Source organism: Ovis aries, chromosome 9 (genome assembly GCF_016772045.2).
Source record: "Ovis aries strain OAR_USU_Benz2616 breed Rambouillet chromosome 9, ARS-UI_Ramb_v3.0, whole genome shotgun sequence".
NCBI lineage: Eukaryota > Metazoa > Chordata > Mammalia > Artiodactyla > Bovidae > Ovis > Ovis aries.
Genome location: NC_056062.1, coordinates 23,228,414 through 23,239,938, shown reverse-complemented (window position 1 = coordinate 23,239,938; position 11,525 = coordinate 23,228,414). Strand labels below are relative to the sequence as shown.

The following is an 11,525-nucleotide window of genomic DNA, read 5'->3' as shown; positions in this document are numbered from 1 at the left end:
TGGTTCACCAGTCATCTGATGGCAAATCATGAACAGTCAAAAGCAAAGAAGAGCTTTGTGTTTTTCCTTTATGAAAAGCAAGTGTTCTGTGCTTACTGATGTTCCTGGGATAACATGTCTGTCAGCAGCATACTGCGCACCCAATGTTAAAATACAAAAACCAAAAGCTGTTCAGTCTACCCTTTGATTAAAAGGGGGAAATTTGCATTTTTGTCCAGCATTTTAGTGAGGTGGCATTAGTTGCAGATCCTATCCCAGCTTTGCTATGCCGCCCAAGGACGACAAGAAGAAAGATGCTGGAAAGTTGGCCAAGAGAGACAAAGATCCAGTAAGCAAATCTGGGGGTGAGGCCAAAATGAAGTGGTCCAAAGGCAGAGTTTGGGACAAGCTCAATAATCTAGTCTTGTTTAACAAAGCAATGTATTACAAACTCTGTAAAGAGGTTCCCAGCTATAAGCTTATAACTCCAGCTGTCCTCTCTGAGAGACTGGAGATCCGTGGTTCCCTTGCTAGGGCAGCCCTTCAGGAACTCCTTAGTAAAGGATTTATTAAACTAGTTTCAAAGCATGGAGCTTAAGTAATTTACACCAGACACACCAAGGGTGGAGATGCATGAACAGGTCCTACCACCTGTACATTTTGAAAAATAAAACTTTATTAAATAAAAAGGAGGAAGATTTAACAATGATCGAGAAATAATTTTTCAAAAGAACTCATGCTTTTTTCCCATTTTCAAAAGAACTCATGCTTTCAGGGAAATATTTTGAAAATGGTATTTAGAGACAATGCCATCAGTACTTGATTTTTTTGGTCACTGTGTATAAAGTGTGATACTTATTTTTAAAAACCCCTTATCTATGTATTTAAGCTTAGAAACAATATTTTATAATCTGTTTAATAATCTTAAATATAAAGAGGTTTGGTGGTGGTGTTGATTTAGTCACTAAGTTGTGTGTGACTCTTCGCAACCCCATGGACTGTAGCCTGCCAGGCGCCTCTATCCACAGGATTTCCGAGGCAAGAATAATAATGTGGGTTGCCATTTCCTTCTCCAGAAAAGGATCTTCCCAACCCAGGGATCTAACCTGGGTCTCCTGCTTTGCAGGTGGATTCCTTACTGCTGAGCCACATGGACTTTTGAATCAATTTTTGCCCTCAATATAAAATGATGATATTAATAGAATATCTTCTAGTTAATTTGCTGCAGGAACCACTGGTTGATCAAGAAAGATGAAATTTTACTAGTCAGATTTTACTAGCTCAAAAATCTTTGCAAAATTGGAGGCAGAATTGAAAATGAATCTCATAATGTAGTCAGCATAGGAAACGTTGCAGTCCTTTAATTGGTCTAATGAGTCTTCAGGAGCTATCTTGCTTAGCTGTAAGGGCTGAAATCTTTGAACTTAAAACCAGTATGTGCCACGCTACAAAACGGAAGCAGCATTTTAAAAGCAAGAAAGTATGTTCAATCACATTCCTCTAACTAAAAATGAATTATTATTATTATTATTCACTATTTTGATGAGATTGAAATCTTTGTATCATTAATAAGAAGTGAAAGTGAAAGTGAAAGTGTAACCCCGTGGACTGTAGCCTACAAGGCTCCTGTGTCTGTGGGGTTCTCCAGACAAGAATACTGGAGTGGGTTGCCATTTCCTTTTCCAGGGGATCTTCCCAACCAAGGGATTGAACCCAGGTCTCCCACATTGCAGGCAGACACTTTACCCTCTGAACCACCAGGGAAGCCCTAATAAGAAGTGAAGCTAACTTATTCATAACTTATATACTTATATATAATAGAAATAAAAATACATGCATTGAAGCTGCCTGTTCAAACATACATATTTTTTCCTGTACACAAACAAGAAAATTTGGAACCTGCTGGGCCCTACTAAGGAATTCCCAGATGGCTCAGAGGGTAAAGAATCTCCTTGCCAATGCAGGAGACTGAAGAAACTGGGTTTAATCCCTGGGTTGGGAAGATCCCCTGGAGCAGGAAATGGCGACCCACTCCAGTATTCTTGCCTGGAGAACCCCATGGGCAGAGGAGCCTGGCGGTCTATATCCATGAAGTCACAAAGAATCAGACACGACTGAGCACACACACAAAATAAAATGCTTTACTAGTTCAGTTCAGTTCAGTCACTCAGTCGTGGCTGACTCTTTGCGACCCCATGAATCACAGCACACCAGGCCTCCCTGTCCATCACCAACTCCCGGAGTTCACTCAGACTCACGTCCATCAAGTCCGTGATGCCATCCAGCCATCTCATCCTCTGTCGTCCCCTTCTCCTCCTGCCCTCAATCCCTCCCAGCATCAGAGTCTTTTCCAATGAGTCAACTCTTTGCATGAGGTGGCCAAAGTATTGGAGTTTCAGCTTTAGCATCATTCCTTCCAAAAGAAATCCCAGGGCTGATCTCCTTCAGAATGGACTGGTTGGATCTTCTTGCAGTCCAAGGGACTCTCAAGAGTCTTTTGAACACCATAGTTCAAAAGCATCAATTCTTCGGCACTCAGCCTTCTTCACAGTCCAACTCTCACATCCATACATGACCACTGGAAAACCATAGCCTTGACTAGATGGACCTTATTTGGCAAAGTAATGTCTCTGCTTTTGAATATGCTATGTAGGTTGGTCATAACATTTCTTCCAAGGAGTAAGCGTCTTTTAATTTCATGGCTGCAATCACCATCTGCTGTGATTTGGGAGCCCCCAAAAATAAAGTCCGACACTGTTTCTACTGTTTCCTCATCTATTTCCCATGAAGTGATGGGACCAGATGCCATGATCTTCATTTTCTGAATGCTGAGCTTTAGGCCAACTTTTTCATTCTCCTCTTTCACTTTCATCAAGAGGCTTTTAGTTCCTCTTTACTTTCTGCCATAAGGTGTCATCTGCATATCTGAGGTTACTGATATTTCTCCTGGCAATCTTGATTCCAGCTTGATTCCAGCATTCCAGTAAAGCTGAAGAAGCTGAAGTTGAACGGTTTTATGAAGACCTACAAGACTTTTTAGAACTAACACCCAAAAAAGATGCCTTTTCATTATAGGGGACTGGAATGCAAAAGTAGGAAGTCAAGAAACACCTGGAGTAACAGGCAAATTTGGCCTTGGAATACAGAATGAAGCAGGGCAAAGACTAATAGAGTTTTATCAAGAAAATGCACTGGTCCTAGCAAACACCCTCTTCCAACAACACAAGAGAAGACTCTACACATGGACATCACCAGATGGTCAACACCAAAATCAGATTGATTATATTCTTTGCAGCCAAAGATGGAGAAGCTCTATACAGTCAACAAAAACAAGACCAGGAGCTGACTGTGGCTCAGCTCATGAACTCCTTATTGCCAAATTCAGACTTAAATTGAAGAAAGTAGGGAAAACTGCTAGACCATTCAGGTATGACCTAAATCAAATCCCTTATGATTATACAGTGGAAGTGAGAAATAGATATAAAGGCCTAGATCTGATAGATAGAATGCCTGATGAATGATGGAATGAGGTTCGTGACATTGTACAGCAGACAGGGATCAAGACCATCCCCATGGAAAAGAAATGCAAAAAAGCAAAATGGCTGTCTGGGGAGGCCTTATGAATAGCAGTGAAAAGAGAGGTGAAAAGCAAAGGAGAAAAGGAAAGATATAAGCATCTGAATGCTGAGTTCCAGAGAATAGCAAGAAGAAATAAGAAAGCCTTCTTCAGTGATCAATGCAAAGAAATAGAGGAAAACAACAGAATGGGAAAGACTAGAGATCTCTTCAAGAAAATTAGAGATACCAAGGGAACATCTCATGCAAAGATGGGCTCGATAAAGGACAGAAATGGTATGGACCTAACAGAAGCAGAAGATATTAAGAAGAGGTGGCAAGAATACACAGAAGAACTGTACAAAAAAGATCTTCATGACCAAGATAATCACGATGGTGTGATCACTCACCTAGAGCCAGACATCCTGGAATGTGAAGTCAAGTGGGCCTTAGAAAGCATCACTACGAATAAAGCTAGTGGAGGTGATGGACTTCCAGTGGAGCTATTTCAAATCCTGAAAGATGATGCTGTGAAAGTGCTGCACTCAATATGCCAGCAAATTTGGAAAACTCAGCAGTGGCCACAGGACTGGAAAAGTCAGTTTTCATTCCAATCCCAAAGAAAGGCAATGCCAAAGAATGCTCAATCTACCACACAATTGCACTCATCTCACATGCTAGCAAAGTAATGCTCAAGATTCTCCAAGCCAGGCTTCAGCAATACATGAACTATGAACTTCCTGATATTCAAGCTGGTTTTAGAAAAGTCAGAGGAACCAGCGATCAAATTGCCAACATCCGCTGGATCATGGAAAAAGCAGGAGAGTTCCAGAAAAACATCTATTTCTGCTTTATTGACTATGCCAAAGCCTTTGACTGTGTGGGTCACAATAAACTGTAGAAAATTCTGAAAGAGATGGGAATACCAGACCATCTGACCTGCCTGTTGAGAAATCTGTATGCAGGTCAGGAAGCAGCAGTTAGAACTGGACATGGAACAGCAGACTGGTTCCAAATAGGAGAAGGAGTACATCAAGGCTGTATATTGTCACCCTGCTTATTTAACTTCTATGCAGAGTACATCTTGAGAAACGCTGGACTGGAAGAAACACAAGCTGGAATCAAGATTGCCGGGAGAAATATTAAGAACCTCAGATATGCAGATGACACCACCCTTATGGCAGAAAGTGAAGAGGAACTAAAAATGCTCTACTAAGAGCTTCCCAAATCTTTTTCAATATTCCGTCTTCAATGCTTAGCAAATAGTAGATGTCGTTGAAATGATTAATTAAATAGAGTGGCAGGTTAAAGCAACTGATGGATGAACTGGATGGATAGATGGACACAGAGGGAGGGACACATTGATAGATGGCAACGCTGTGCTAGTTATTAGCAAGGGACGCAAAAGCAATGTCAGTCCTGGCACCTCTGCACACACCAGCTTGCCATCCAGCCCGGGAGATAGCCCACTCGCAGGCGATAGTTCAGCAAAGGCACAAGGCACTTGGTGATTAAAGGCTGAGTTAGGTAGAACCTCATAAATGCATTAAGTTATGTTGTTTCCTTCCATGAATCTGGAGCAAGCAGATCAGGGTTGAAGGCTGTCCTCTTCCACTCTCCACCTCTATATACTAATGACTGCATAGCCCCATGAGCGTTAGTGGCGTTAATCAACCCCTCATCTTGGGAAAGTAACTTTCTTACTTGAGAAATATTTTCTAGTTGCAGCTTTCATCAGTTCAGTTTTTTGGTGTGAGAGTTTTCCTTCGAAAACTATAATTACAGCTTCAAGTCTGGGAATGCCTACAGAGGACCCCTGTAATTTCTTATTGAGACTTTGTAACAAAAGGAAAGAAAAAGGCCAAAACAAACAAGCAAACAAACCCCACTCCACAAATCCTCCTTAACTTGATTACTAACATCTTCATAAATTGAGCTATCTAGGAAACCCAAAGGGAACATGGACATTTCCTCAGTGATTCCCAACTTCACTGACTGCCATCTTTTATGTAGCAGGGAATGTGCTTAAGGCTAGGGAGATTATGGTGATTAAACAAGCCATTATAAAAGCAGGAAAGGATTTAACATTTTTGTGTCAAGCATTGTTCAGACAGTCATGTAACATACATTCATTGGCACTTGTTGAGTACTAGGCTTAGTCCTGTGTTACTGATACAAAGATAATTATCAAATGCAGAGATCAAGAAGGAACCAAATTGAAATTCCAAAACTGAAAAATTCAACAAATAAAATTAAGACCTACATGGAAGGAATTTGGACAATTAGGGAGAGAAAGAAATGCTTCCCTGGTAGCTCAGCTGGTAAAGAATCTGCCTGCAATGCAGGAGACCCTGGTTTGATTCCTGGGCCAGAAAGTTCCCCTGCGGAAGAGATAGGCTACCCACTCCAGTATTTTTGGGCTTCCCTGGTAGCTCAGACAGTAAGAGAAATAGTAAACTGGAAGGTACCTCAGAAGAAAATATTGAGTGAAACAAGGGGAAGCAAAGGATGAAAAGATTAAGAGCTATACATCAAACTGTGTGAAGGCTTCATTTATAATAAATTACAGCCTAAATAGAACCAGAGAATGGGGAGTGATATTTGAAGAAACAATGACAGATATTTCAAAATTTATGAGACATCAAACCACAAAATCAAGAAGCCCTACAAAACATAAATAGGATAGCTATAAAGAAAAACATACCTAGGTATCTTGTATTAATGCTGATAACAATAAAATCAAAGATTAAATCAAAGGAAGCTAGACAAAACAGAAACACTGGATGCTAGACACTAAGGAACAATAGTTTTAAAGTGCTGAAAATATAAAAATCAATCTTCCAACCAAAGTACTATGCCTGTGAAAAATATCTTGTAACAATGGAGGCAAAATAGAGACATTTTCAGAAAAATTGAATGTAATATTCATACTAAAAGAAATATGAAAGAGTATTCTTCAGATAGAAGGAAAATTACCCCTACTATGATTAATTAAAATTATACACACACACATACATATTTAAAATAAAAAATAACAGGGACTGGTGGTCCATTTGTTGAGAGTCTGCCTGCCAGCTCAGAGGGACTAAGATCCCACATGTTGCATGTCAACTAAGCCCATTCACCACAACTACGGAGCCTATGCTCTTGAGCCCGTGTTCCACAGTAAGAGAAGCCACTGGAGAGAGAACCCTGAACGTCGCAACTAGAGAGTAACTCTGGTCACCGCAACCTGAGAAAGTCCATGTGCCACAGCAGAGACCCAGCACAGCCATAAGTAAATAATAAAATAAAATACGCAGTAGCAATGGCTTATAAGTTAGGAAGATGTTACAGTGTTCTAAGAATTTTGCATTGGCTAGGAAATGGGTAATATTAGAGTTAGATAAATCAAGGGTGCATATTGTGATCACTAGAGAAACTACTGAAATACCTAGAAAACAGTATATAATGTCCATGCAAGTACATGAAGATATGAAGGATATGAGATAATAAAAAAATTTCTATCAATCTTGATGAAGTCAAGAAAGAAATAAAATAAATAAAATAGGTAAATGAATAGAATCTACTTAGTAAGATGCTAATTAAAACTCAAAGCATCAGTAATCACATTAAATGTTAATAGAATAAATGCTCCTGCAAAAAACATAGATTTTTAGAATGGATTTTAAAAAATTCTGGCATATGAGTCACACCTAAAACATAAGAGGGAAAAACAATTATAGCAAAAGAATGGTAAATGAAAAGAAAGGTGGTATGTCATATATATATACATCACACCAAACAGGCTTAAGGGCCAAGAATCGCAAGATACAAAAAAAGACATTTGGTAATAAAAATAGGTTCCTTTTGCCAGGAAGATATAACAGTTTTAAATTTCTGTATGCCTAATAAGATAGTCTCAAATACATAAAAAATTAAATTTGATGGAACTGCAAGGAAAAATACATGAATTTGCTGCCAGAGTGAGAGACTTCAACATATTTCTCAGTAACTAATAATAAATAGAAGCATTATAATTTTTCTATAGAGAGAATATGAAGACAATTCAGTCTTTTCTCTAGTATGGTTGATTGAAATTTGATTTTTTAACTGATGATATTTCAGGAAGATTTCTTTCAACTTTGCAATCCACTTTTGGTAATGTGAAAGTGGGGAAGATCTCTATCAAACTTCTTCATGTATGAGTTATAACATTAGGAAGGATTTCAACACACTTGCTTTTGGACCTCATTTTTTCTCCACTACCCTGTATTTTTGTTGCCAGACTCTATAGAAACCAGCCATATCTTGATAAGCAATGTCTGACCCTGGGTATTATTTGTATCCTGACTCTAGGTGGGTTGCCATAGTGGGCAGGAAGAGTATTTCTGAAAGTTGTTCCTTTCTGCCTGAGCTAACAATAATGTCACTCTACATGGAAGTGATTGGAGCCACACAAATATATCCCACTAAACTCACACTGGATAAATCTACTTCTTTTTTAAAAAAAATATTTCTTCTAATTGTAGGCTAATTACTTTACAATATTGTAATGGTTTTTGCCATACATTGACATGAATCAGCCAAGAATGTACACATGTTCCCCATCCTGAATCCCCCTCCCAACCCCGTCCCCATCCCATCCCTGAGGGTCATCCCAGTGCAGCAGCCCTGAGCACCCTGTCTCATGCATTGATCTTGGACTGGCAATCTATTTCACATATGATAATATACATGTTTTAATGCTATTCTTTCAAATCATCCCAGCCTCACCTTCTTCCAGAGTCCAAAAGTCTGTTCTTTACATCTGTGTCTCTTTTGCTAACTTGCATATAAGGTCATTGTTATCATCTTCCTAAATTCCATATATATGCATTAATATATTGCATTGGTATTTTTCTTTCTGACTTACTTCACTCTGTATAATAGGTTCCAGTTTCACCCACCTCATTAGAACTGATTCAAATGCATTCTTTTCAATAGCTGAGTAATATTCCATTGTGTATATGTACACAGCTTTCTTATCCATTCATCTGCCGATGGACATCTAGGTTGCTTCCATGTCCTGGCTATTGTAGACAGTGCTGCAGTGAACATTGGGGTACACGTGTCTCTTTCAATTCTGGTTTCCTCAGTGTGTATGCCCAGCAGTGGGATTGCTGGGTCATATGGCAGTTCTATGTCCAGTTTTTTAAGGAATCTCCACACTGTTCTCCATAGTGGCTGTACTAGTTTGCATTCCCACCAACAGTGTAAGAGGGTTCCCTTTTCTCTGTACCCTCTCTAGCATTTATCGTTTGTAGACTTTTTGATAGCAGCCATTCTGACCGGCATGAAATGGTACCTCATTGTGGTTTTTATTTGCATTTCTCTGATAATGAGTGATGCTGACCATAATTTCATGTTTTTGTTAGCCATCTATATGTCTTCTTTGGAGAAATGTCTATTTAGTTCTTTGCCCCATTTTTTGATGGGTCATTTATTATTCTGGAATTGAGCTGCAGGAGCTGCTTGTATATTTTTGAGACTAATTCATTGTCAGTTGCTTCATTTGCTATTATTTTCTCCCATTCTGAAGGCTGTCTTTTCACCTTGCTTATAGTTTCCTTTGTTGTGCAAAAGCTTTTAAGTTTAATTAGGTCCCATTTTTTAATTTTTGCTTTTATTTCCATTACTCTGGGAGGTGGGTCATAGAGGATCTTGCTGTGATTTATGTCAGAGTGTGTTTTGCCTATGTTTTCCTCTATGAGTTTTATAGTTTCTGGTCTTACATTTAGATCTTTAATCCATTTTGAGTTTATTTTTGTGTATGGTGTTAGAAGGTGTTCCAGTTTCATTCTTTTACAAGTGGTTGACCAGTTTTCCCATCACCACTTGTTAAAGAGATTGTCTTTTATCCATTGTATATTCTTGCCTCCTTTGTCAAAGATAAGTTGTCCAAGGTGCCTGGATTTATCTCTGGGCTTTCTATTTTGTTCCATTGATCTATTTTTCTGTTTTTGTGCCAATACCATACTGTCTTGATGACTGTAGCTTTTTAGTATAATCTGAAGTCAGGCAGGTTGATTCCTCCAGTTCCATTCTTCTTTCTCAAGATTGCTTTGGCTATTCGAGAGTTTTTTTGTATTTCCATACAAATTGTGAAATTATTTTTTCTAGCTCTGTGAAAAATACCATTGGTAGCTTGATAGGGATTGCACTGAATCTATAGATTGCTTTGGTAGTGTACTCATTTTCACTATATTGATTCTTCTGATCCATGAACATGGTATATTTCTCCATCTAATATCTACTTCTTAAGCTGAATTCCCCAAATGATACAACTACTCCCACATCAATCAACATGAGGGAAAGTATGACAGAGAGAAGGCTAGAGTGTAAACAGACAGTGGTCCTAACCAATTATGGGTAAACCATCTTACTTGGTACACTTCATAAAAGCCCATGACTATATAGATCCTTGGGCTTCCCAGGTGGTGCCAGTGGTAAAGAATATGCCTGCCACTGCAGGAGACACAAGAAATGTGGGTTTGATTCTGGGTTAGGAAGATCCCCTGAAGTAGGAAATGGCACCCCACTCCAGCATTCTTACTTGGAAAATTCCCTGAGCAGAGGAGCCTGTCAGGCTATAGTCTGTGGTGTCACAAAGAGTTGGACATGACTGGGTGACTGAGCACACACACACACACATATACACATAGACCCTTAGAAGGGAACTTTGGTCGTGAGAGACCCTGAAGGTTCTGCTTGATTAGTTCATAGTAAATCTGCCCTTGCCTGGCAACTGGTAGGAAGCTCAATAAATGTTGTTGAATGAATGAAATGGGTTTCCCTTGTGGCTCAGCTGGTAAAGAATCCGCTGCAATGCGGGAGGACTGGGTTTGATCCCTGGGTTGGAAAGATCCCCTGGAGAAGGGAATGGCTACCCACTCCAGTATTCTGGCCTAGAGAATTCCATGGACTGTATAGTCCATGGGGTTGCAATGAGTCAGACATGACTGAGCAACTAACTTGCGTGATTCTTAAACCAAATGGAACAGATGCTCACTATAAACAACCGGTATGCCATCCTGATGAGAACCAGCTGGCCGTTGGGTCCTTCTCCTCAGTGACTGTTTCAGTGGAATCTTGATGTAGAGTTACTTTGGCCCAAGAAACTCAGTGATGGTTTATCCCTCATATGTACTTAAACAGTCTGGATTCAACTTGGGGCCACATCACAGAGCATGACTTGAGTTGAACAAGTTGCATTAATCCAAATTTAGCCCCTCCAAAATTGCTATCTTGGTCTTGAACAAAGCATAAAATCTGGGACAGTTGATTTAGTACTGCCAGGATTTAACGATTTAAAGTCAGATTCTCACCGGTGGTCAAAATATAGAAAACTCAGCTACCTCACCGTTAAGTTTTTTTGTATTCTGTTCCCTTGAAATCTGTGGGTCTGTCTTGCACCTTGAATAGATCTTTTACCCATCTGTGGTTTTAAACAACACACATTGGTCATTTGAAAAATACTGCCTCCATGAGTTATACAGATCTACCAATTATTGACATTTTTTATAATACAATATCAAAGCATCACATTCATGATTATTCCCAGCATTAGGAAGCTGTTTGAAATTCTAATTTTCACTTTGAAAACTGAATTTATAATAGACAACAAATGTTGTTTTTCTTGAAGTGGCTTGCTCACTTCATTTATGTTATTTTTTAGCTTTATTGAGATATAACTGACAAATACAATTGTAACATATTAAGTGTACAAGGTAATGACTTGATATATGAATATAGTGTGGAAATGTTCCCACCATGCACTTAGTTAATAGGCACATCATCTCACACATTAACCTTTTTTTGTGTATGAGTGAGAACACACTTTCTACTCTCTTAGCAAATTTCAATTGTATGATACAGTGTTACCATCTATAGTCACCATGCTTTACATTAGATCCTCAGACCTTATTCATTTCATAGCTGAAAGTTTGTACCCTTTCACAAACCTCTACTTC

At 39.1% G+C, this 11,525-nt stretch overlaps 1 protein-coding gene across 1 annotated transcript; it reads left to right on the top strand.

Moving 5' to 3' along the window:
• Window positions 1–265: 265 nt before the first annotated feature.
• LOC114116453 (small ribosomal subunit protein eS25-like) lies at window positions 266–577 on the top strand. Its single transcript, XM_042254560.1, has one exon. It carries the CDS (start codon window positions 266–268, stop codon window positions 575–577), a length of 312 nt encoding a protein of 103 aa, XP_042110494.1.
• The last annotated feature ends 10,948 nt before the right edge of the window (window positions 578–11,525 follow it).

Bases quoted from the DNA above. Each gene is read 5' to 3' on its own strand.
- LOC114116453 (XM_042254560.1), top strand. From the start codon at position 266: ATGCCGCCCAAGGACGACAAGAAGAAAGATGCTGGAAAGTTGGCCAAG.